This window comes from Aethalodelphis obliquidens, unplaced genomic scaffold (assembly GCF_003676395.1).
Source record: "Aethalodelphis obliquidens isolate GAN/ISIS:26980383/991018 unplaced genomic scaffold, ASM367639v1 scaffold12, whole genome shotgun sequence".
Taxonomy (NCBI): Eukaryota; Metazoa; Chordata; class Mammalia; order Artiodactyla; family Delphinidae; genus Aethalodelphis; species Aethalodelphis obliquidens.
The window spans coordinates 24,190,648-24,216,356 of record NW_020837956.1 but is presented as its reverse complement, the minus strand read 5'-3'; the positions used below and the strand labels follow the sequence as shown (position 1 = coordinate 24,216,356).

Sequence of the window (25,709 nt, the reverse complement as noted above, 5' to 3'; positions counted from 1 at the left end):
ATTTCAAAATAGCTTGTGGTTTGCCACATTAATTTTCAGGTGATGGTGGGACATGCAGATGGAAACCTACTGCGACCCGTCACAGACATGAGACCGATGGGAAGAGTGGCACTGGCCCGCTCTGTCCATCCATCCATTCAAGGCACATCTGGGACAGACCTGCCCAGGAAGGAGATTTAGGAGGGAGATTTAGCATTGCAGCTGAGAGTCCGGGAGCCCTCCGAGGACATATGGGTGGAAGATGACAGAGGCCCCAGGCCTTAGCACTGAGGGGAGACTCCAGTCAAGTTGCAGGAGGTGGAGAGAGTGTTCAGAGGAGCAGAAAGGGGACGCCGGTGTATTGTGGGTACAAGAAAAAAGGGAGTTGCCAACCCAAGAGGCAAAGACGACAGATGCAAAGAAGTCGAGCGCAGAGAGATTTGGTTAGAGGTGGAAATGGTCAGCCTCAGAGGGAAGCTGTGCAGAATGACACGGCAATGAGGACCAAGGGGCCGGAGAGACAGTTTAAGGAACCCAGCCGAGAAAGGTCTGGAAAAGAAGACAAGGACAGGGAGCCTAGTGCCGGCTGTGGACAGGAGGTGAGGGTCCAGGGTGGTGAGAGAAAGGCTGCCCCAGGACCAGAGACCCTTGAGAGGCTCTTTTCAGGAAAACATGGCAGAGAAACTGTGAGGGCAGAAAGGCCGAGGTGGGGGACAGCCAAGTGGCAGGGAGGCCTCCATGACAGCTCTGTGGGCCTGGACTGGAGGGGGGCCCAGGGCCACATGCCCCATGGTAAGCCAGGCCTGCTGGTGCTGGGCTGTCTTCTGAGACCCTACAGACACCCCCATTTAAGAAACAATCACTTGGATCACACAGAGAGAAAATATTACCAATGCAGCTTAACGTTGGTGAAAGTTCCAACTGAATCTACCCAAGTATAGTGAACTTCAGCTGAGGTGGTGCTTTTGGTCAGGTTACACCACGGCTAAAAGGGCGCCGTCTTGATCGTGCCGACCAGGTAACTCGGCATTTACAACACATCTGGAGGCCACGCAAGGTTGTGGAAAGGCATGGGGCTTAACGCAAAGCAAAATGGGTATGAGCCCGGCTTGGCCATGTGCTAGTTCCAGGACTGTTCTCTCTGAAACTCAGTTTCCTCATCCATAAAATGGGAGTAGGAAGGTGTCCATTCTGCCTGCTTCTCGGGTTTTTAAGAAGACAGATGACTAAGTGGTTCGTACCCTTGCCTGTTTTGTTCACTGCTGAATGCCCAGAGCCTAGAACAGACTCAGCACTTAGTGGGTCTTCCACATGCCCCTCGATGAGAGAGCTTACATATTCCCCGGCAGCAGGAGGCCCACCCAGCCCCTGTACTTGCCTGCAGAGCACTAGGCCACACCTAGCCAAGCCTCTGACCACTGCTCGTGGCCGGGCCCATGGGCCTGGAATGCACAGGTAGCAGCCGAGAGGGGGTGCCGAGGTGGGTCAGGATCAGTCTGGGTGGCCATGGGGTCTGAAAAGACTCCTACCACCCAGAAATTCTGGGCTCTGAACTATTTCTTTGGCACACTGCATCTCTTACAGAAGAGATTCATCTGATTTTCTAACTTTTGCTCTGAACTTATCAGACACGGGAAAGCCAATCAGAGCCTCAGATCAGCACTAAGGAACCACAATCACCAGGCTGCCCGTGCTGACTAAAAACAAAGGCACCTGCTGTTGCAGGAGCGCCAAGCCCCAGCTTCCATGAGCATGTGGAGAAAGCCTTTGGGGGCCCCTGAGAGGCAACCCCTGTGCCATCTGGAGACTTGCTGTCATTCCTCACCTCCACACGCGTGCTCTGCCTGACACACAGGAGATGCTCAGCACATCCTTCCCTGTTGAACTTAATTCAAAGCAACACCCCCAAGAGGAAGAGGTGGAAGACCTTGACGCCAGACCATCTGTCCAGGTCCTGGTGTATTGAGAACGGGGAGCCCCCAGGGCCATGTCCTGAGCCTATCCGTCGGGGCCCAAGCGGAGAACGGCACCTGATGCCCAGTCCAACACTCTGCCCTCCGGGACCCCTGGGGTGTGCTTCGGAAAACGAGTCTCCACGAGAGTCCAGGTGGGGAGTCGCACCGAGGTCTGAGCGACTCTGGCCCATACCCTTTCCATCTAGCCCCGAAGCACGGCTTTGTGAAAAGCGTGCCGTTTTCGGTCAACGCGTCATTCTTCCGGGATACAGCGACATCGCGGGGCAAAGGGAGGTGGCGATACCTTCAGCTCTGGGTCTGCCTGCATTCACACCCACAAGTGAGAGGGGTAATACACTGAGAAGGGTGAGCAGATGGCTCGGGGCGTGCCCCTCAAGGAGGCGTATCAAGCGGTTCATTCTCGCATCTGTCGTGGGGCCTGTTTCATTCAATATCTTTGCTGATGAGCTGAGCAAAGGAATGTAAAATATGCTTATCAAATCTGCCAGTAGCACTGAGTCGGGAGGCGTCACTAATACTCTGAAAGGCAAGAGTCTGATCCACAGTGACTTGGAGCAGCTGGAAAACAGTAACAAATTCAGCAGGAACAGCCTTGAGCCCAGGTTGGTTTCCTCATCTGTCAAGTGAAGGGGCTGAATTAGTCAGTCCTTCCAGTGGGAGGAGGCAGGAATGGGCAGAAATTCTAGTGAGGTGGGCTTTGGGGCGGGGAGGGGGCAGGCTGGACTTTTTGCTCTGCTATTTACTCCCTAGTCCCTTCGAGCTATTTAACCTCTCTAGTCTAGCGTTCCTCACCTACAAAATAGGGATAATAATATCTACTTCATAGCAATGGTATAACAATTAATTGAGGTAATATATGGAAAGCTGACGCATGAGAGTCACTCAAGAATCGCTAACTTCCTCCGCTCCCAGGTCCCGACCAGAACTGTTCACAAACGTGCATCCCTGCCTCCTCCCCGTCCCTCCCCACCCCCATGCAAACCCCAGCTCACTGCCCAGCATATGCAGCCATCACTCAGTGTACAGACAAACCCCCACATCTGGCTGGTACCGCCGCAGTGAGATACTCAGGAACACTGGGGCTCCGCGATCCTTCCAAAATGCAAAGCTGATTACGTCACTCCACAGAGCTTAAGCCCTTGCTGAGGGGGCTCCCAGGGCCCTGCAGGATCAAGCCAAGCTCCTTGGCCCCAGTGAAGAAAGGCCCTAGGATCTGGCCGGCACTTCCCACCCATCGTAAACCGACCACGCCAGGTGCAAATGTGGGCTGCTCCCTCCCTGGGACATTGGCACAGACCCTTGCTTCTGCCTCACTTTTCCAACCTCACTTCCTAGATTCCCTTCCCCTGGGCCCCTCCTTCCCATACCCCACCTAGACTGAGTCTATGGGTCCTTGCTCTCCCATAGCACCCACTATCCAGCACTGCAACTGCCAGCTATCATCATGACCAAGCCAGAAGCCCCTCGAGGAAAGGAACTCTGTCTTATTCACCTTGGCTTCGTCCCCAGTGCCTAGAGCGATGCACCCGGCACAGGGCCGGCACTCAAAATGCTTGATGGGCGACTGCCACGTAGTAGATGTTCAATAAACAAGTCCGCACACAGAGGCGCGTGCGCGCCCACAAACGCGCACGCGTACGGCCAAGCAGGAGGGCCCAGAGCCGCTCTCGTCTTCATGACTCAAAGTCAGGAAACAGGATGACTAAAACGTATTTGCTAGTCTCAAACATAATCATGTCACTTCAATTTATGTAACGCTTTACAGTTTTCAAAGCCCCTCTGCATTTGGTGGCCTGTTAGATTAGGTGGTTACCATCAGCCTCTCTCAGCTTCTGAGGCTGTGCTTTGACCTACATTTTAACACAGCTCACTGGGTGGATTATTTTAGGCCACACACAACTTCGCATTCTGAGGAGCTGGGCCACGATGACAATAATCTCACATTGGTACAGTACATGGTAATTAACAAAGCATTTTCACGTACGTGATTTCATTTTACTCTTATGCTTTACAGAAAGTAGAGCTGGTTTTATTTTTTTCCATTACGCAGGCGGGAAATATGAAGCTCAGAGTGGTAACCTAACTTTCAGAGATCAGAGAGCCAGCAAGGGAGGCCTTTAGAACCAAAATTTAAATCTTTTGATCCCCAGCCCTCGGGTCTTTCCACAGCAACATGCCACCATACCCTACGATGCCGTGTGCCCCTGACACGTGCACATATGCACGACGAGGAGCAGCCAGGCAAGCCAAGGTAAAGGTATGCTCTGGCATTCACACGCATACATCCACACGCAGTTGTCTCAGGGGCCTCATGCCTAGACGGGGACCCCTCCCGCTAAGAGAGACACATCCCACGAGGCCCTCACCCAGAGCCAGCCGGCCAGCCAGACATACGTGCTCCCTTCAGAGCGTACACCGGATGCTACTGACCCAGCATCCGCTGAGCAGATGTCTCAAGTTGGTGTTTGAGTCAAGGGGATGAACTTGCCGGATCTAGCCGGCCACTTGCCCGGGCCCCCTGGGACAAGAAGCACGTACAGCCTTTGCCAGCTGGCTGGCTGGCCTCCCAGGGCCTGCCTGTGGTCGTGGAATTCAGCGAGACGAATTGGCTTCTCTGGCAGGCAGAGCCCCGTTCTGGGTGCCTGAATACCAGGCCCACGACTCCGCAGAGCACCCTGCACACACGCGCGCACACATGCACACGCACACGCATGGCAGGCCCAGGCCGGGCCGCAGGGTGAGCTGCAGGAGGACAGGCGGGGAGGGCAGGGGCACCGGGAATTGCTGTAGGTGCTCCCACTTCCACACAGCCCTCCCAAGCCCCCCGGCTTTTCTGCTCTCGGTCACCTCCCAAAGCTCATCAGTCCTTTGTTTCAACTACTCAACAATATTCAACAGATATTCACTGACTGCTCAGTGGGCTTCGTATTATAATTATCGAGGAAGGTCTTCCATGACTCCCAAAAGGCCATGCTCCCAGAAGGCAGCGTCCGTGTCCTGATGGCCCCTCCGACACCCGCACAGCTCCCAGGCACCTGCGCACTGTGGGCTTTCCCCAGGCCCTCCGCACCCCGTGCACCATGCTGGGGCCTCACCGCCTTCTGGAACGGAGACTCCCCCCAGCACATACCCAGCCCACTGCAGCCCAGCCGTGCCCACCCCTGTGGTCCTAGGGCCACCATAAGGCCAGGCCCATGGATGTGCTCAAAAACATTTACTGAGCACCAGCTATGTACCAGATATAAAGATAAGCAAACAGGGAACTCAGTTCAGAGGGAGAGACAACACACAAACGCACAAGTGCCTGTGCTGTGCTGAGGGCTGGGATGGAGAGCGGCCGCTCTGCTAGCAGCCACCCCAAGCCCCCTTGCCCTCGCTCCTTCAGCAGCCCACCTGGGCTCTGCACAGCCCGCCATCTCCTTCCCACCCCACCGGCCACCCTCCCTTGGTGGACGCAAAGAATCCAGAAAAATCTACTTCGTAGCCACGTGACTGTTACCAAGTTTCTCAACCTCTCTAAGCCTCAACTCCCTATCTGTAAAGTGGGGATCCTCCAGCTACTGTGAGGATTGGGTGAGTTAATTGCCGGGCAAAGGAAACTCCTTTGGACGCCCTTCCACACCGTGCACATGCTAAGTGGGGTGATTGCAAGTAACAGCCCTAATAGCCCTGTGGCTCTCCGCAGAGGCAGCTGCAGGACATGACCAGGCCCTGTGCCCAGTCCAGGTGCCAGAAAGGAAGGATATCTTCCCATTTCTCAGTCATCCTGGGACACCCACTCTTGCTCAGCTCCCCGCCGGCCCTCTTCCCTTTGCAGAGCTGAGCTCAGCTTCCCCGCCCAGGCCCTGTGGGGCCTGCTTCTTGGCCGGGATGGGCTCCAACCCCAGCCCAGACCTGAGGGACCTTGGGCCCGGCCGTGGCCCCGCGTGCGAGCCTCTGAAGGTAGCACAGCCCCTGCCATCAGCAGTCAGGTCATCCTGGGGCTTCCCTGGTGGCACAGCAGTTAAGAATCCACCTGCCAATGCAGGGGACACGAGTTCGAGCCCTGGTCCGGGAAGATCCCACATGCTGCGGAGCAACAAAGCCTGTGCGCCACAACTACTGAGCCTGCGCTCTAGAGCCCGCGAGCCACAACTACCGAAGCCCACGTGCTTTAGGGTCTGCGTGCCGCAACTAATGAGCCCACGTGCTGCAACTACTGAAGCCCAGGTGCCTAGAGCCCGTGCTCTGCAACAAGAGAAGCCACCGCAATGAGAAGCCTGCGCACCACAATGAAGGGTAGCCCCCCCTCGCTGCAACTAGAGAAAGCCCGCACGTAGCAACGAAGACCCAACGCAGCCAAAAAAAAAAAAAAAAAAAAAGGAGTTAGGTCATCCTGCAACTTGCCTCAGTTTTGCTTCTGTTCAGTGGGTAAAGGGAGAGGGGGCCATAGGCCGTGGGCTCTCAGGGGACTTTAAACCCACACCATTCACACCCTCGTCTGCATTGTCCCCACTCTTCTCCCATGCCTCTCAGTCCTCGGGCTGCAGTGGATCGTCACCACACATGTGCAGATAGGTTGGTAGACAGAGAGATAGGTAGATGGGGAGGAAGGTACGTAGGTAGGTAAATAGACAGCTGGTTAACTATCCAAAATAAATTACAAGCCTAAATCCGTGCCCCTGTGTTGCCCGCTCACACACACCACCTCACGGAAATCCCTCATTTCGCTGCTCAGCAGTCACCTAGCTGAGTCCACGTTCAAACACAGGCCTATCTCCAGAGTCCAATTGACCCCCACTTAAGACTGTACTGACTGCAGAGTTAAACTTGACATGTAATAGCGGTTAACTTAGAGAATTTTAGAGAACCCGAACCCTAAAATGGAGGTCCCAGTCAGCTCTGGGGTGGGCGCTGTTTACATCACTTGCCTGCTCTCCATGCGCAAGCATCTAATCGACTCCACTGAGCTAAAAACGGACACGCCATTATTATTATTAGCTGTGTTCCCGAAGAGGTAAGGGCAAAGCTGCCTTTACTAGAACTGTTTAAATGTGTAAGAGGGACGCTCCCTCAACGACCCCTATAGTGACGATTATAAAGCAAAGAGCAGGCTGAGTGGCCGTGTGTGGGCATCTGAGTGCTCTAAAGGCAGGGCATGCCCGGGGCGGGCACCGGATCTGTGGGCCAGCAAGAACAGCTGAGCGTGGAGCCGGGGGAACCCCACCCAAGGATGCCCTTGAACTTCAGAACTGGAGTGCAGGAAGTGGTCGGTGCCCGAGGGAAATCAGTACGCCAGGCCTCTGGGTTGGACCTAGGTGAGAAGGGAGGAGCCCTGGCCACAGCACTGGCCATACGTGCATACGTATACACACAGGCATGCACACACACACACACACACACACACGGGCACACTTGCTGTGCTCCCCCAGCACAAATACGTACCCCCCAACAGGCGCTTCTCCTACCCAGTAGGAGAGGGTGAGCTCAGGGCGAGCCGTCCAGGAGCGGCCTCCTTCCTCCAGAGGGCAGGCATGGCTTACCCATCCTTGTATCTTCCTATCCCCTTCCCTTTACTAGGTCCTCCAGCAAAGTATATTCAGTTCACCCAACAAACTCATGGAGCCCTACTATGTGCCAGGTACCTGGAAAGGTACCTAAGTCTGAAAAGGAGGGAAGGAGGAAGGAGGAAGGGAAACAAGCAACGTGTCCACAGCAGTGTCTTCCACACGTAAGAGTATGTACCTGGTGTGTGTGTGTATGTGCATGCACACGTACAGCCAGTCACACATGCTAGCCTGTGTACGTAAGCTCCTGCTGGACATGAAGTGCTCCCAACAGCGACCCCAGGGCAAGAGCACTGCTATGCAGAGAAAAGCATTCTCTGACCATCCCGACTTTCAGAAGAAACTTGGACAGGACTATGGAACATCACAGCTGGGAGGCACCCTCCATTCCATCCCCCTTCACATAGGAGGCAGCCTGAAAGGCACAGGAGCCTGGGTTCGAATCCCAGCACCACTACTTACTAGCTGTGTGACCTTAGACAAGTGACCTAACCTCTCTGAGCATCAGTTTAGTCTTTAATAAGATAGAGTGATGAAAATAACAGAGCCTACCTTATGGAGCAGTTGTAAGAATGAAATAAGATAATGCGAGTACAGAGCTTAAAAGAGCACCTGGCAGACAGTCAGCACTCAATGCATCTGTTATGTTTCTAAGGCCCGAGGAAAGAGCGGAACAGCAAGATCAGGGGCCCAGCCCGGGGCTTGGACTCCTGGCCAGGCACTGATTCACATTTGGGGATCTGAGGAGGCCCTTCCAGCCCCGGGCTTGGAATGCTCTTGGTCCCCCGTCCTGCTCCCTCTGCCCCCCTCTCTCCCCTCTACACAGGGCCTGGCACCATATCTCCATGATCCCCTCTGAGCCAGAACCAAGGCTCCTGGACTTCCTGATGCTCACCTCCCTTCCCATCTCTCATAAGGCCAGCTCCCCCTCCCTTTTCTGTGGCCAGAGTCCCAGGACTCAGCATCCCTCCTCGCCCCGCCCCCACACCGAGCCTGCCTCCTCCCAGGCTCCCCAAGCTGCCCCGTCCCTGCCCAACACATGGACAGTAGGGCTGGGGAGGCTGCTGGGCAGGTGCCACGAGGACACCACATACACAGGCCTCTGCACTGCCGAGCACAGGCGCGGCCGCCTCAGCCTACCTCGCACAGCTCTGCACCCTGCCTGTTTGATCAGGGCGCTGGGATTGTCCTCCTGTGAAGGGGTCTTATCCACTCTCATTTCCTCTCCATCCTACCCACAGGATACTTCCTGAGCACCTACTGTGTGCTAGTCAGGCCCTGAAGATCCACCCAGACGACGGTGGCTGGGGTCCTGCCCTCCTGGGGCAGCTGCGGGGGCTGGATATTATCCACACCAGTACTTCTCAAATCCCCTAGAGGGCTGGTAAAAACAACGATTGCTAGGTCCCCTCCCCAGAGCTTCTGATTCGGCAGGTCTAGGGCGGGGCCCGAGCTTTTGCATTGCTAAGCCTCCCAGGTGCTGCTGGTACCGCTGATTTACAGATCACGTTTTGAGAACCAAGGGTTCTCTCTGTAACTCAAGACAGACTGAAGCCAGGGCTTTGATCAGAGAGGAGAGAAAATTAGGGAAAGGGCACATCAGTCAGAGGAAGCAGCATAAACAAAGGCCTGGCAGCTCCAGGAAGTACTGGAGTGAAAGGTACAGGGAGGCGTGGCTGGTGGGGGGGGAGGGGCAGGCGGGAAGGGCACATGGGGCCAGGTGGTGAAGGGGCCAGTGGGCAGCCACACCCCTGCCCTCTGGCTCACCAAACAGCTCCTTTGTGCCAGGTGCCCCTGGAAACTCTGCCAGACTCCTTGGGCTGTGGCCCAAACCCATCTTCCACTCTGCAGCCACACGGCACCCCTGCCCCAGGCCTGGCTTTCACGGGCTGCCGTGGGCGGCTGTCAGCGTCTCTGCCTGCCCTCCTGGGGGCTGCAGGGGAACCAGCCCAGCGGTGCCAGGGAGGTGTACCAGGTGAGCCAGCATGCACACCGGGGAGAGCGCCCCCCACACCCCAGCCCCCATCTGTCAGCTCCCTCTATCAGCACCAGCTCTGGGCCTGGGTGTGTGTTTGTTGCCTCTTGAGCCAGAACAGTTACTATGGGTGGATAATAATAGCAATCGTAATCCCTCATAATTGGACCAGACTTTGCTGTTTGCAGGGCACTCACTCCATGCCCGTGACCTCATCTGACTTCCACAACCACCCCATAAAACAGGCACAGCTAGAGTTACTATCCCCATCTTACAGCTGAGCAAACGCAAGCCCAGAGGGCCTGAAGCCACATCTCCAATAAGTGACATCTTCAGGCCTGGGGCCCGGGACTCGGGACTCTCTGTCCAGTGCTTTTTCCCTGTCCTGAACTGTCATGATGGAGAGCCTGTCTGTGGCTCTCCATGGGAGGGGCCGGGGGCTCTGCGGCCCAGGGAAGCCCTGTCCAGTAACAGGAGAAATGTGGCTTGGCTGCCCCTCCTCCTCCAACTGGGGGGCGGGGGGCAGCTGACCACCAACTGCAAGTGCATGGACACGGAGCTGTGTCAGCACCAGTCAGGACATCGGACCGGGGGAGGGGTCAGGGTCACCTAATCTAACGGAGGAGCAAAGCCAGGCCCAAGGAGGGAAGGGAATTATCCATGGCCACAGCTGCCACTCAAGAGCACAGGTGGGTGCAGGTGGCCCTGACTCTACGGCGGCAGGGTCTGGGTCTGCTGCCGCCTGCGTCCGCGGGATCGGAAAGAAAGGGACTGACCTGTAACCCCTAGGAGCCCCACCCAGTGGGCTGCAGCACGCACTTTCTTCCCGGCTTGGGGGTATACACGGTCCCCAGTCCCGTGGCGCTCTGCAGGATCCTGGGCTGGAAAGACAGGCGTCTGGGCTTCGTGCATGCATCCGCGCACGTGCGTGCGTGCGTGCGTGTGTGTGTGTGTGTGTGTGTGTGTGTGTCTGTAACCATGCAGGTGGGGCAGTGAAAAAGACTCCGATACAGGAGAGCAGGCTCTCATCTGGACCCCCCACTGATAAGCTGGGCTCAGCTTCCTCATCTCCAAACCAGGGCCATCTGTCCTTGCCCCACTTGTTTCAAGGGCTGTCCTCAAGGACCAAATGGATGGAAACCACCCAGAAGGCAGAAACTGGCTCTAAGAATGAGCAAGCCCAGAAGGAGCTGAGCACGCGCGGCGGGAGGGTGGGCAGGGAGCAGGTCTCAGAACTGCCGCTGATGGCGGATCACCAGAGCTGACCCCCTCAGAGCGCTCAGTGGTCCCACACCTGGTGTCAGGTGTCCACCCTGGTTCCAGGAGGACAAACTGTGCCCCAGAAGCTCTCAGATACCACCAAGTATCACCACCCCTCACTGCCGCTCAGGGAGAGGAGAACAGGCAGAGGGAACTGCGGGGACCAGGGCATGGCAGACGGGACGCCCCGGGAAGGCCGTTGGCTGGTGCAGCTTCCCTGGAAGGGTGGCGGCAGGGTCTACCGTTCCACAGAAGGGAAAAAGAGTCCACGTGCTGGGGATTCGAATGGCTTTGCCTACAGGTGGACACGGCTTGGTGAGGTCCCGAGGTTGCCTGTCGAAAGCCGGCAGGGACACCTACCAGTCTGCTGGCATCTCCTCGAACTGATTTAGGCCCATTCTGGACTTGAGCAGAAGGGTGAAGAGGTCACCCCTCATGGGGCTCCAAAAACAAGGAGGTCACTAGCTCCATGGCCAGAAGTGACACTTGCTCAGCGCCAGGGATGGGGCAGGGGAGGGAAATCACCATCTCCACTGTGACTGGTGCCACCCTGAGCACACAGCACACAGCGCGCCATGCACCGCGGTGAGCCTCGCTGTCTGTGCCGCCGGGGGAGCCCTCACGAGGCCTCCCATCTACAGAGCCCCCTGAACTTGTCTTTGACCTCCCCAAAGCTACTAACCCCCCTGGGGAAACAGAGGCAGCTAACCCAGGTAAAGTGACTCACCTGAGGACACACAGCTAGTAAGAGGCCGATCCAGAAAGGAAGCCAGATGTGAGGACCCTGCAAGGCCAGCCCTAACAATCGCACACGCCTGGGGTCTGAAGCTCTGCTCACACACCACGGGGGTTGAAGACTGGGTCCCGGAGCCTGACCACCAGGATTTAACCTCTCCAAGCCTCAGTTTGCTCATCACCAAAACAGGGAGATAGATCTTCCCTACAGGCCCGTGTGAGGACGGAGTGGCGCGGTCCAGCGCCCAGCACCCCCAGCAGAGCCGGCTGCTCACCTTGCGCTCCTCCTCCCCCCGCTCCGGAGCGGGGCCGCTGGCGTCCCCGGGGCCGCTGGCGGGCATCGCGGGCAGCTGGGCGGTGGGAGGCAGGCTGGGGCTGCGCGGGGCTGGGGGGCTGCTGGCCTCTGGGGAAGGAATTATCGTGGTCTTGGTAAGCAAGAGTTAAAACTTAAACATAGATCCCGGCGCCGAGGGTGAAACGCGGCCTCAGGCTGTCTGTGGGGCTGGGCTTCCCGTGGCTCCACCTGTGGGGGGAAGAGAAGAGGGGTCAGCAGGGCAAGCCACCTCCACCCCAGGCCCCAGCTGACAGCCACCGGCTCCCAGGGCCAGACCCTCGGCCCCGGGGCCCCGCTGGCCTGAGTCCTTTTCCCAGGCGCAGGCCGACCCGGCACCCAGCGATGCGGGCACCCAGCGATGCGGGCACCGAGGCCGAATCGGCAGGAGGGCCGCACCTGCCTCCAACGCGCGACAGTTGCCGAGGCACAGTGGGCGCCACTTGTGGGACTTCCAGCCGCCTCCCGCCCCCTCCCGTCTCTTCATTCACGGCTGTTCTTTCCTTTGAAAGCTTCCCGCAGCCCCCCCCCCCCCGCCCCCCCGGGAAATCCCAGAGGTCCCCAGCCGGCTACATTTTCCTTCTGATCTGTCCTCCCCGCGCCCCTACCCCCACCCCGCCCCCACCACGTGGAGGAAGTGAGCCGCAGTCACAGGATGTAGTGAGATGAATGTCACCTCACTTTAGGGCCGGCGCCTGGGCCCGGAGAAGGCTGAGGGTGAACCCGGACTGCGGCCAGGCTGAAGGCCTGGGTTTGCAGGGCTGTCCAGGGGACGCCCCGGGGTGGGGCGGGGGGCGAGGCGGCAGCCGCACGGAGCGAGGGAGGATGCCAGGCCGCTCCCCCGGCACCCCGCGAACCAGCCCCACCTGCCTTGGGGAACTGTGGGCTCCAGGGGGCCCTGCGAACGCACATGGCTGAATTTTAGGGGCTTTTCGGCCTCCCTGCTTCAGGTGCGGGCCTCTCGCCAGTGAACTAACAAAGGCTGGGCCACAGGCCTCAGCTGGGGCGGGGGCGGGGGGGGGGGGTCGCGGCTTCACCCCCTTGCTTCGGAGGAGCCGCAGAGAGATCTCCGGCTCTTCGCCCCCCAGGAGGAGCCTGGGCCCAGCCCCTGCCTCCGAGGGCCAGCCAGCACGGGGAGGGGCCTGGCAGGAGGAGGAAAGTGGGAGGCAGGCTGGATCCGGGCCCACCCACACCCTTCCACTTCCAGTTCCCGGTTCTGCTTCCCCCGCTCCCCACTCCCCCAACTCCAGGGCTGCTTCTCCCATCCCCCTCCAGCCAGAGCTCCCTGGAAAACCAGGAACCGGAGAAGGCGCAGGCTTGGGTCTCCCACGGGTGCAGCCCCTCCCCAGGGATGGGCGCTGGGCTGGGAGGTGGGGGGGTGTGGAGGGGGAAGCTGGCGCTGGGAGGAGCCTCCTTAGGGCCCGGACACGAGGGGCCCCATAAGTTAGAGCCTGGACAGGCTGAAGGTGCTCCCACCCCCCACCCCCCCACCAGGTGAGCCCTAAGGAAGCCGCAGGTGTAGCGCTGGTCCAGGCTGGGCGCAGTGCTGGGCCGAGGAACGTCTGCTATGTGGGTTCAGGAGGGAGAGCAAATCCGTGTGTCCCATGCGGTGCAAAGCCCGGGACGGGTCTTCCTCTTTGGGCAGCTACAAGTATTAGTACCATCTACTATTGAATCTAAGGCTGCAAAAAGCTAAGGCTTACCCGTGTTTCAGTATCAGGGCAGAGGCTTGAATCCAGATCTCTGACTCTAGGGCTCTGAGGGCGTCTCTATGAAGCTCCGTCCCCCAGCTTACACCACCCCACAGAAACAACCCCGAGAGCCCATCAGACAACCGGGCCAACCCAGAACTCCACAAGGCTTCTGACCGTCATCAGCCAGCCCGCGAGCCCCCCTCAAACCCACCCCTTGTCTGTTAGCACAGATCCCCGATCACCCACCACATCAAAATCTTCCAAAGGATGGGCAAGCTGAGAGAGGCAGGGTAGGCTGGGAAGAACACTGAACCCGGGAAGAAATTCTCTGGCCCTTAGCTTCCTCATCCATAAAATGGAAGAGGTCGACTAGATGATCTTCGAGAACGTCTCCTAGCCCTGCCCTGCCAGGCTGTTGAGGCCCCAAAGGCAAAGGGCAGGATCCTACGAGGCTGGGCCATCTCCAGGAGCCCCGAGAGCCCTAGAATGGAGTCCGAGCCAGGCACAGAGTACGTCAGGGGCAGACAGCCCTCTCCCGGGTATGTGTCTCAATGCTGCCCTGAGGCCTAGAAACATCCAGGGGCTTCTGTAAGAAAAAGCTTTCAGAGAACCTCTGGCGGCTAGTGACAAGAGGAAGGAAGCAGGAGGGAAACGCAGAACATCGCAGGGTGTTGACCCCGACGGCAAACACCCCGGAAAGGAAAGGAAAGGCTCTTTCCTCCGCCCCTTCCTCTGCTCACCCCTCCGACATGAGCTGCACGCTGTCTCACAGCAAACACAGCTGACCTGGGTCAGTCTTTCAGTTCCTTTGTGTAACTCAATGGAACAGCCTTGTCAGTAAGTGTCCCTCAAAGCCACCCAGCATCGTCTAAGACCATCCAGCACATGGCCGGGCAGGCCATGCACTGCACAGCTCCAGAGCCCACCGTGGTGGCCAAGTTCTAGGCCTGAACACAGCGCTTCCCGCCCGTCCTTAGAAGCTTCCTTCTTCTCCCAAGCAGTCCTGCCGAGGGAAGAGACCTGCTCTTGGGCCCACGGTCCCAACACAGCAGCGTGTGTCTACCGTGACATGACGGCCCTGCTGCTCCTGGCACCAAAGCGTCCTCCTCACGCATGCCAAGGGCTGCACCACAAAACCACCACCAAATAAAAACCCTTGCCAAGAGCCCTACCCCCACAACAGGCAGTCTTTAGTTTCTCCTTCATACTGCTAACATCCACAGTGGCCATGAATAATTTTAGAACAACTTAAAAAAAGTTGTTTTGAGGAATCCTATCATGAAAATGTCTTGGTATCGCGACTGACATGGTCACCATCCTCACCGCTCCAGTTACAAAACTGCTGTGGAAAAGGAATGGGATTTAGATTCTACACACCCAAGGGCGCTACCTTCTAAATCCAATGTAGTAGAAAGATTTTTTTAAAGAAGACATAAAGGGACTTCCTTGGTGGTCCAGTGGTTAAGACTCCATGCTCCCACTGCAGGGCGCACGGGTTCGAACCCTGGTTGGGGAACTAAGATCCCGCATGCCACAGGGTGCAGCCAAAAAAAAATAAAATAAAGAAGACATAAAGTCACAAGATTGGGTTGAACAGAGAGGAGACACCACCAACAAAATGTGGGGGTCTGGAAAGCAGATTTGTGGCAGGCAAATTTCAGACAGCACATGACAAGTGATTTATAACAGAGTCCTTTAAAGACACATGGCATGATAGCACCATGTATCTCCGGGACCAGGGGTGAAGAGGATGCATGTGTGAAAATAAAAAGAATCGAATGAAAGAAGTAAGATCCCTAAATCCACCTCCCCCAGAAGTCTGAGATTTACTCTCCAGAGAGCACAAAACAGAGGGTCTTTGCGCAGAGAGTCGACAAGCACCCTTGACAGCAAGAGTAATAAACAAAAACCAAGGAGATGAAGGTTATTTTCAACGCTGAGGTTGAGTACCCCAGGCTAGTCCTCCACTGGGCTCCTAGAATAGTGGCAGCCAGACCTTACCTTCTTCTCTGGGGAATCTTACCAGTGCAAGAAGAAAGGCCTAAGGATACAGATATTGACACCAGAACCCAAATGGTTTCCAAATGGCTTGTTTAGGTCAGCCAATGTGGATCTGCAAGTCAGCCAGCTTCCAATCAGCTTTTTAGTCCCCTGTTCTTAACCCTGAAAGGACAACCAAGGACCACTAGACATCCGAGGGAAGACTCCAACTTGCAGCGCTTCCACCATGGAAGGGCACCACCATGCCCTCTACCACTGAACGTTTTTTTTTTTTTTAATTGAAGTAGAGTTGATTTACAACGTTGTGGCAATCTCTACTGCACAGCACAGTGGCTCAGTTATACATTCTTTTTTATACGCATTCTTTTTTATACTCTTTTCCATTATGGTTTATCCCAGGTTATTGAATATAGTTCCCTGTGCTATACATTAGGACCTTATTGTTTATCCATTCTAAATGTAACAGTTTGCATCTACCAACCCCAAACTCCCAGTCCATCCCTCTCCCTCCCCCCTCCCTCTTGCCAACCACAAATCTGTTCTCTGTGTCTGTTTCTGTTTTGTAGATAGGTGCATTTGTGCCTTATTTTAGGTTCCACATATAAGTGATATCATATGATAGTTGTCTTTCTCTTTCTGAGAAAGTATGATAATATTAGTGGATAGCATGATAATACTGTCACTTAGTATGACAATCTCATGTTGCATCCATGTTGCTGCAAATGGCCTTTTTTGTTCTTTTTTATGACTGGGTAGTATTCCATTGTATATATGTACCACATCTTTATCCATTCATCTGTCGATGGACATTTAGGTTGTTTCCATGTTTTGGCTATTGTGAACAGTGCTGCTATCAACATAGGGGTACATGTATCTTTTTGGGGTTTTCTTTGTTTTTTTGTTTAACATCTTTATTGGAGTATAATTGCTTTACAATGGTGTATTAGTTTCTGCTGTATAACAAAGTGAATCAGCTATACATAAATATATATCCCCATATCTCCTCCCTCTTGCGTCTCCCTCCCACCCTCCCTATCCCACCCCTCTAGGTGGTCACAAAGCACCAAGCTGATCTCCCTTTGCTATGCAGCTGCTTCCCACTAGCTATTTTACATTTGGTAGTATATATAAGTCCATGCCACTCTCTCACTTCATCCCAGCTTACCCTTCCCCCTCCCCGTGTCCTCAAGTCCATTCTCTACGTCTGCATCTTTATTCCTGTCCTACCCCTAGGTTCTTCAGAACCTTTTTTTTTTTTTAGATTCCATATATGTGCGCTAGCATCTGGTATCTGTTTTTCTCTTTCTGACTTACTTCACTCTGTATGACAGGCTCTAGGTCCAACCACCTCACTACAAATAACTCAATTTTGTTCCTTTCTATGGCTGAGTAATATTCCATTGTATATATGTGCTGCATCTTCTTTATCCATTCATCTGTCGATGGACACTTAAGCTGCTTCCGCTGAACTGTTTTTTTTTTTTTTGCGGTACGCGGGTCTCTCACTGTTGTGGCCTCTCCCGTTGTGGAGCACAGGCTCCGGACGCGCAGGCTCAGCGGCCATGGCTCACGGGCCCAGCCACTCCGTGGCATGTGGGATCTTCCCGGACCGGGGCACGAACCCACGTCCCCTGCATCGGCAGGCGGACTCTCAACCACTGCGCCACCGGGGAAGCCTGAACTGTCTTTTTAATCTGACAAAACTACAGGTGTCATTTGCTGTTTTTACTCTGTGGTCTGAACTCAGGAACTGAATGGATTTGGATAAAGATGAAGACCTGTCCTGGGCAATGGGCTCCAAACGGGGGAGTAAAACAAGCAAGAAGACATGGGCTCCAGAAAACAGGAATTCCAACCAGAAGGAAGGCAAAGGGAATGCCAAGGAGGACAACAAAAAGAAGTCACCGGACGGCATAGTCACCTAACTATGCCACACGCCCCGAGAGCAATAGAGCGGATAACTCAAAAAATGGAACTGAAACATAACACTTGATGTGACCGCCCTCATGGAAGCCATACAGACAGCTATGAGGAGGTGTAGCAGAAATGGGCAAAAGGTATAAAGAAAATAAGGCAGATAAAGAAACAAGGTAGGGGCTCCCCTGGTGGTCCAGTGGTTAAGACTCTGCGCTTCCAATGCAGGGGGCCCAGGTTCGATCCCTGGTCAGGGAACTGGATCCCACACGCAGCAGTGAAGCTCCTGCGCGCCACAGCCAAGACCCAGTGCAGCCAAATTAAGTAAATAAATAAATAAGTTTTTAAAACGACAAAAGTCAATTAAGAAAAAGAAACAAGGTAATTATTCATTTCAGGGGGAAAAAAGGAAACTATTGTAGTACAGTATAAAGCTCAGCTGTGAACAGTTGCATGAGTTGATTTAACAAGTATGTGTACATGACATACATAAGTATGCATGTTTGTATGTATGTATGTGGATGTAGACATATTGCCTGGTGTATTAATTTCCTATTGCTTCTGTTACAAATTACCACAAAGTTAATGGCTTAAAACAGCACAAATTTGTTTCTTGCAGCTCTGGAAGTCAGAAGTCCAAAATGGTTCTCGTCACTGGGCTGAAATCGAGGTGTTGGCGGGCTGCATGCTTTTCTGCAGGCCCTGGGGAGGTTCCATTTTCTTAACTTTTTCAGCTTCGAGAGGCTGCGCGCATTCCTTGGCTCCTGGCTCCCTTCCATCCTCAAAGCCAGCAATGGCCAGTCTTTCTCCCATCACATTACTCTGACCCTCCCGCCTCTGCCTTTCACTTTCAAGGATCCTGATGATGACACTGGGCCCACCCAGATGATCCAGGATAAATCTCCCCATCTCAAAATCCTTAACTTAACCACATCTGTGAAGTCTCTTTTGCCACATAAGGTGACACATTCACGGGTTCAGGGGATTAGGATGTGGCTGTCTTTGCAGGGCCATTATCCTGCCTGCTACACGCATACATATATGTATATTATTATAGGCATAAGACATTTTTGAAAGAACACTGGTAAGGTACTATTTATTTATTTATTTTATTTTTGGCTGCGTTGGGTCTTCGTTGCTGTGCGCGGGCTTTTCTCTGGTTGCGGCGAGCGGGGGCTACTCTTCGTTGCGGTGCGGGGGCTACTCATTGCAGTGGCCTCCCTTGTTGCGGAGCACGGGCTCTAGGCACGTGGGCTTCAGTAGTTGTGGCACAAGGGCTCAGTAGTTGTGGCGCACGAGCTCTAGAGCGCAGGCTTAGTAGTTGTGGTGCACAGGCTTAGTTGCTCCGTGGCATGTGGGATCTTCCCGGAGCAGGGCTCGAACCCGTGTCCCCTGCACTGGCATGTGGATTCTTAACCACTGTGCCACCAGGGAAGACCCCTGGTAAGGTATTATTGATAGTATGTCTACCACGAGAAATATTGAGGGGGTTGGCTGGGTAGAATGCCATGGTTGGCCATATAAGAGAGCTAAATTCTTATTTACCAAATAGGAAATCAATGGAAAATGTCTACAATGGAAGAGTCAAAAATACGAACATTACTCAGACCCATGAGATGCAAAATCGCTAGAAGAAACAGCTAAAAGTGGGTGCCTCTGAGAAGAAGAAGGTGGAAGGAGACAAGGAACAACTGCATTTGGTGAAGAGATGTTAGTCCTGTTTACTTCTTAAATTATATGCATGTAATACTGTGAAGAGATAAAAAGTAATTTTTAAAAAGAGAGAATGGGTCTGGGAATGAGGGCTTACATCCAGCTGCAACCATTGGATGGGTTTGGCCTCCGTCCTCCTCCATAAGAGTGCAGCTAAGTCCTTCCACCTCTGTTACGCTACGAAACCGTCACGTCCCACAGAACACCCATCATCAGCTCCTCACCCCCACACAGAGTTCCATCATCCGCTCTAAAAGTGGTACCTCCCTCCCCGCCCCACCATCACATCCCTCACGAAATGTTTAATTTTCGCAACACATCATTTCCACCAAGTCCAGCCCATGTGCAGCATGGTGCACCTCCCTTATGTTCCCCCCTAACTGCACGTCGACATGCCATTGCTGCCCACATCCCTAACCACAGCCCAGCTCGCTCATCAGTCCATCTCAGACCCAAGACCCACAATTCAACCATCTCCCGAAGCCTCCAGACCATCCTGCTGCGTCACCTCCCACCTCTGCCACCACACCGTCCCCAGCACCATTCCCACCCTCCTCACCGATCCCAACCCCATCAGCACCCCCTGAGCCAATCAATCACCCCAAAGCCTCACTTCCAAGCCTGCTCCAACCAGCACCGACTAGATCGTCACCCCAGTCTCACCTCAACAAGGGCCGGCGAGGAATCATCCCCTTCCAGAAACAAAACCATAATTGCCCACAAACCCAGATCCTTCCTCCATCAAAAACAACCCTAATGTGACCACCATAAGAGCCCCTCCGGCTCCATCTCAAGTCCTCTCTTTGAATTGCTGAAAAATATCTGACCGTCTCTGCACCAGGTCCTTCTTCACCCCTCTAGCTGAAGTCTGCCCTTTTTGCAGTGGACTTTGCTGGTTTCGATCTAGTTACCTTCCCCTCCTTCCCAGTGGGGTTTTGTGGTGTTTGTGCCGACCCCACCCCTCACCCTAGTCACAGAGTGAGCGTGTGACCAGGCGGGGCCAATCAGAGGCCCCCCGGGAGAGTTTTGGTGCAAAGGAAAGATGCTAACGTGATGGGACGTGGGTCAGGAGCTGCTGGCTGCATTGGGGAAAGCTTGCCTGAGGGATGGAGATAGACGCTGGAACACTGAGGCCATTTTCTGGGCCCCCGGACCCAGCTGTACCTGGAGGCAGGGCATCTCTGAACCTCCCGGTAATGTGAGACTTTCCCTACTTTGGTGTGAGTGAGTCTGTGCCTTGCGGCTGACGGTCCTGACTCATATACTAATCTCAACCTCCTGAAGTCTTCCCTGGGAGGCCCGACTGCGTGGGTTCAAATTCTGTCTGTATTAGCATCAGCTGTGTGACCTGAGGCATAACTGTGCATCAGTTTTCTCAGCTGTAAAATGGGGGAAATAACACTTGCCACTTCACAGGCCTGTTGTGAGAATTAAAGTGAGATGTATTAAAAATGCTAACAGGGAATTCCCTGGTGGTCCAGGGGTTAGGACTCCACACTTCCACTGCAGGGGGCCCAGGTTCGATTCCCTCACTGGTCAGGGAACTGAGATCCTGCAAGCCACACGGCGGGGCCAAAAAAAAAAAAAAAAAAAGAATGGATGAAATAACATTAAAATTATTTGCTTTAAGAAACATGCCAACAAGAGTGCCTGACACAAAGAATATACTCAATAAATTTTAACAGTTATTAGTCCCTGACTAACCCAGCCCACAGTTTTCTCTCCTTTGTTGACATCCCTGGAGTGCCCGTGAGTGTACTTCACTCCAATGGAGCTTGTACTGATTACGATTCTTACAACCCGCCAGGCCCTGTGAAAAGAGCTTTACAATTTCAACATCTTGTACATCCTCACACCTCACTCCAACCCTCTGAAGTGGAGACTATTTTTATCCCCATTTTCTAGATGAGAAGAATGAGGTATGGAGAGGTTAGCAAAGCTGCCTAAGGTCCCACAGTTCATGGGTGGAGGAACCAGATACAAACCCAGGTCTTTCCCCCGCTGAAGCCCACAGTTTTCCACCATCATGATCTCTTACAATTAGCACGTGACCATTGTAAACATGTTAACTTTCCCAAGGAATTGATCAGAAAACAAAGTTTCCAGTTAGTCTCCCTTTCCTGGTGAGGCCTGTTGGCTGTGAGGGCAGGGGGAAGGGTGGTAACAGGCAGTCCAAGCTTCTAATCATCGTGTTCAGTGCCCTGCCGATGAGGGAGTCATTCATTCATTTATTCATCCTACTATTTACTGAGCGCCTACCGTGTGTCCAGCACTGTGCTAAGGGACATGCATTGTCCCGTCTCATCCTCATAACCAACCTACGAAGTCTATGACGTTGGTTCTACTATTATTCCCATTTTATAGAAGGATAAGCTGAGGCTTGGAGAGGTTAATTACCTCTCCAGAGTAGTGTAGGTCGAAAGTCCCAGGGCAGGATTCTGAGTCCAGGTCCATCTAACTTAAGAGTCCTTACAAACATGGCGACACCCGGTCTCACGGATGAGCACGAGTAACACAGACCCCAGATCAGCTCTCTGTGCCCCTGATGTGACACCAGCCTGTAGATAACAGCCTCACGGCTGAATTTCCTATTTGACCTTAGGAGGAGGTGCAAATGAGTCCTGTGGGTGACAGAAGACGTGAGAGTATCTTGTGCCCCACACCACCCAAGCATCTGCCAGGGTGGTGATAAGCTTGGTAAGCTGGGGGCAGCAGAAAGCCGAGAGGAGACATCACAGCCTCCCAGACAGAGATGTTTATCTGCCACATCTTCCCCCACCCTTGGTCACAAGACCGGGGCTGGATGAGGGGGAGGGGGAGGTCCCAGTGCCACTTTCTGATTGCTCATTCTCTCTCAACACGAGGGAGATGCGTGTCATCATACCGTGACTCTGACTTCCAGAAACGTCCTTCCCACCCAAATCACCAGCTGCCCATAGAATACCAAAAGCCACTGGCGACGGGCCAGCAATCCTGCCATCCTGTTCCCACTTCAAAGCCCATCTGTCTGGCTTTGAAGTCACAACAAGATGACTTGTGGCTCTCACACCACCCTCGAGGCCAGAGCACCACCAGCGTGAGCGTTTTTGATCACACCAAATGCTGCCATTATGGTGGCCACACTGGCAGAGCCGAGCTGAATCAGACTCCTCTGCTCACACTTATGGTTACCATGACACAGCCCCAAAAGCAGGGAGGAGAGGAAAAAAAAAGGTTTGTACCCAAAATAGACACTGGTAAGGAGCTGAAGTTGTTCTTGGGAGCCAAAATGAGCCAATACAGAGTTCCGTACAGGAGCACGCATTTCCGAACATGGTGAGTCAGGAGCCCTGCCGGGGGTCGGGGTCGTGTGTGCGGGGGCAGTCAATGGGCTCCCCACGCCCCAGGAGGCAGGGCACAGGGTCCAGGCTGACAGTCCACACGAGAATCAGCCATGTGGACCCTGTCGGGGCCTGCTGTCTGGACGGCCATGAGCCTGGGTCTGATTCTGTCCTCCCCTCCCCCCAAGCCGAGGTGGCCCACGGTCCACACCTGTGTGATGCTTGGCCCTTCCAGCCTCCTCTAAACAACGGTCCACACGTGCCAGCTCCAGAGCCTCTTCACTTACTCTCCCCTTGACCCCTGCATCTGGTCCCCACTCCACTCCCGCATCTCTGACAAGGTTTAGGGGCTCTGAATGCTGCCTGCCAAGAGGACACCGCAATGGTTCCACTGGAAGACGAGTCATTGACCTGGCTTTTGGGGACCCCCTTAATGCCGCTGAACCAACAGACAGAAAGGAGTTACTCCACAAGCTGGAGTGATTGATCCTAGTTACCAAGGAGAAATTGGGCCAGGAAGATAATTTCTGGAATCAGAGGATTCTCTCAGGTATCTCTTAGAACTTCCATGCCCCAAAGTAAGGGTTAATGAAAAACTACAGGAACCGAGAAAAGAAAAGGCAGGACAACCGAGGATTCAGATCCTTCAGGAATCAGGGTTTGGGTCACTCCACCAGGTAAAAGAATCCTGCCCTGCTGAGGTGCCAGCTGAGTGCAGAGGAGATGCAGGATGGGAAATGGGAGAAGGAAGCCGGAGGGCAAACGTGGTCTTGTGAACAAATATAGAAATGAGAATTATAGTAGTTTTGCATGTTTTCTATTTACTTGATATAGATGTGTGTTTATTTGTACATGGTAACACTTTTCTTCTTTTTCCTCCATCTTCCCATTATTTATATTTTATATACAAATTGTTAGAAGTTAACGTTACAGTTTAGTCTTTAGGTAACAGAATATTCAGTGAGACTGTGACTTAATGTGAGGCGTTGTTCATGTAGACAGTGATTGATACAATGAGTGCTGGGACGCCTCATTTGGGAGACAGGGTAAGAACGGGAAGCAGGATAGCTGTGTCTTGGTAGGTAGAAATACAACTATTTGGTTGTGGTAGGGGAGCCCACATGTGTGTAAAAGGGGGCAGATGCAAGCTGTGCAGCCCAAGCAGCAGACTGTGCCAGTTAGTTTATTCACCCTTCATTGCCTGCTCTGTGAAAATGAAGCTAGGCCCCTTAAATATGTCCCCTTTGCCAGCTGGCATGACATCAAACTCCCTCAGTAGAGGGCACTGGAGAGACATTGAAGGAGGAGGAGTTTTCTTTCCTAGAACCAGTGTGCTCTCTTGAAGGATTTCTGCATCGTATACAACTGCTCCAGCAGTCAGATCCTGCTGCCCCTGGGGCTCCCCTAGTGGCCAGGCCTGTCGAGTCACAGCTTCTCCAGTGCCTGGCCTGCAGCAAGGGTGCTTCCCCAGCACCTGGCTCCAGCAGTGTTCGACAGTCGCGAGCAGCCAGCAGCTTCACCCAATACTCCTTTTGGGTGGTTTAGAAGCATTGTACCTCCAGCAAGGTACTTCCTCATGAACAACTTTCCTTGGGACCCAGAAGGATGGACTTCCAGTGAGTCCCGGGGGCAGGTTTCCAGCAAGTCCTGCCAACGTGGCACCACAGTGACTTCCCCGTCACCCAGGGAGCCAGGGGCATCAAGGCCAGGTTCTCAGCCCTGGGGGCCTCTTCCTTGGGCGCTCCATGGCAGCCCTGGGTGTAGCTGCTGTTCTCATATATGCTATTTCTGTGTTCTTTGCAGATCTTTTTACTTCTTAGCCAATCTCTCAATACTCCAATCTCCTGTTATCATTAATAAGTCTTTATATTAAACTTTGCCTGTTCAAATCGCTATGTGGTTCCTGTCTCCTGAGTCGGCCCTGACAGATACAGTCACCCACGGCTTCAAAGGGCCTTTTCCATCCTTGGCGTCCTTGAGCTCAGTTCAGCCTCCTTGCCGGCTAATCATTCCCTGCTTCAAGCACTCACCCAGCGATCCCTCATTGAGTGTCATTGCCAAGCTGGGCACTGGGGTGGACAGGAGACCCCTGCAAGTTCACAAACAAGGGGATTCTCTGGCTCCCTCTGCCCCCTTGGCTCCAAGCTCTTGGCCCTCGGGCCCCTCTGCTCTTTCTCCTGGCTGGCTGGGGTCTTGCTCTCACTGCTGCCCAGTGGGCACCCCTCTCGGGTCCCGCTGTGATCCAGCTGTACCCTAGATTCTCCTCTGCTGAGATACGTGGGCTTAAATGAGTGCAGACTTCCTACTGCAAGGCCTCCAACTTTATTCTCTGGACATCCCCACCTGGATGACTTGCAGTTACCTAAAACCCTACTCTTCTAGAACCAGATGCTTCATGTTTCCTGTGGCTCCTCTCTCTACGTGGAGGTGGCAGCACCTTCCCCTCAGCTGCCAAAGCCCAAAACCCCGCAGAGAACTCAGGTCCCACCTGCCCCCTCAGTCCCCACGTTGCACCAGGCACCTGATCCTCGGGCCCCTATTCTCCACCCCTGCCCTCCAGGCCCTCGGGACCACAGGTCTAGACCTCGGCAGTTACCCTGTAACGCGTCTCACCGCCTCTGTGTCCCTCTCTCCCACCCCAGCCTCTTGGCAAAGGTTTTCCACACACGGCTTCCTCAATCAAACCTACGATGCCTGATGGAAATGTTCTGAAATTGTGGTGATGGCTGCACAGCTCCGTGAACGCACTACAAACCATCGAATCGCACAGTTTAAATGGGCGAATTGTATGGTATATGAATCATATCTCAATAAAGCTGTTATTTTTAAAAACCCGATGATGCCAGTGATTTTCACACACTGTAAGATCTGAACTCTGGTCTGGTCCTACACTGCTGGCTCTCCGAGTCTGGCCTCAGCCTACTGCTCTGACCTGGCCCCCACCTCGCCTAGCTGACTCCATCATTCCAGGCCCCCAGCTCACATCCCGTTCCCACACGCTTGTGTCTACGTTCACAGCATTCTCTCCTCCACGAGGGGGGGCTCCTTCCAGAGGGCCCCCAGCCCCCTTCCCCACCCCTCAGGACCCCCACCCCCTACCGCTCCTCCTCAGCCACCCTCCCAGGGGTCTTTAACCAGTTTGTTGCGTAGTCATTTGGCTTTTCTCGTGTAGACGGATGTGTGTGTTTTCTGAAACAGATGAGGTCAGAGTCATGTCCTGCACCCTGCTCTTCTGCCACCGGCCCTCCCTGGTCTCCCTGTTCCG

At 54.2% G+C, this 25,709-nt stretch overlaps 1 protein-coding gene and 1 non-coding gene across 10 annotated transcripts in view; one reads left to right on the top strand and one right to left on the bottom strand.

Annotated features, from left to right (window-relative positions):
* The window catches only part of DNMT3A (DNA methyltransferase 3 alpha), a 106,564-nt gene that overhangs the window by 66,822 nt on the left and 14,033 nt on the right, over positions 1–25,709 (bottom strand). For 8 of the 9 annotated variants that reach the window (XR_003434138.1, XR_003434139.1, XR_003434140.1 and 5 more), the window contains exon 2: positions 11,747–11,994. Coding sequence is in view for 4 of the 9 variants with exons in the window: in XM_027113674.1 (XP_026969475.1) it covers positions 11,747–11,812 (66 nt within the window). In the remaining 5 variants the exon portion in view is untranslated. Of the gene's footprint in view, positions 1–11,746; positions 11,995–13,505; positions 14,965–25,709 lie in introns of those variants that run through there. The other variant, XM_027113673.1, reaches the window with a different exon arrangement.
* TRNAG-UCC (transfer RNA glycine (anticodon UCC)) lies at positions 17,597–17,669 on the top strand. Its single transcript has one exon. It is a non-coding gene; the product is annotated as a tRNA-Gly (tRNA).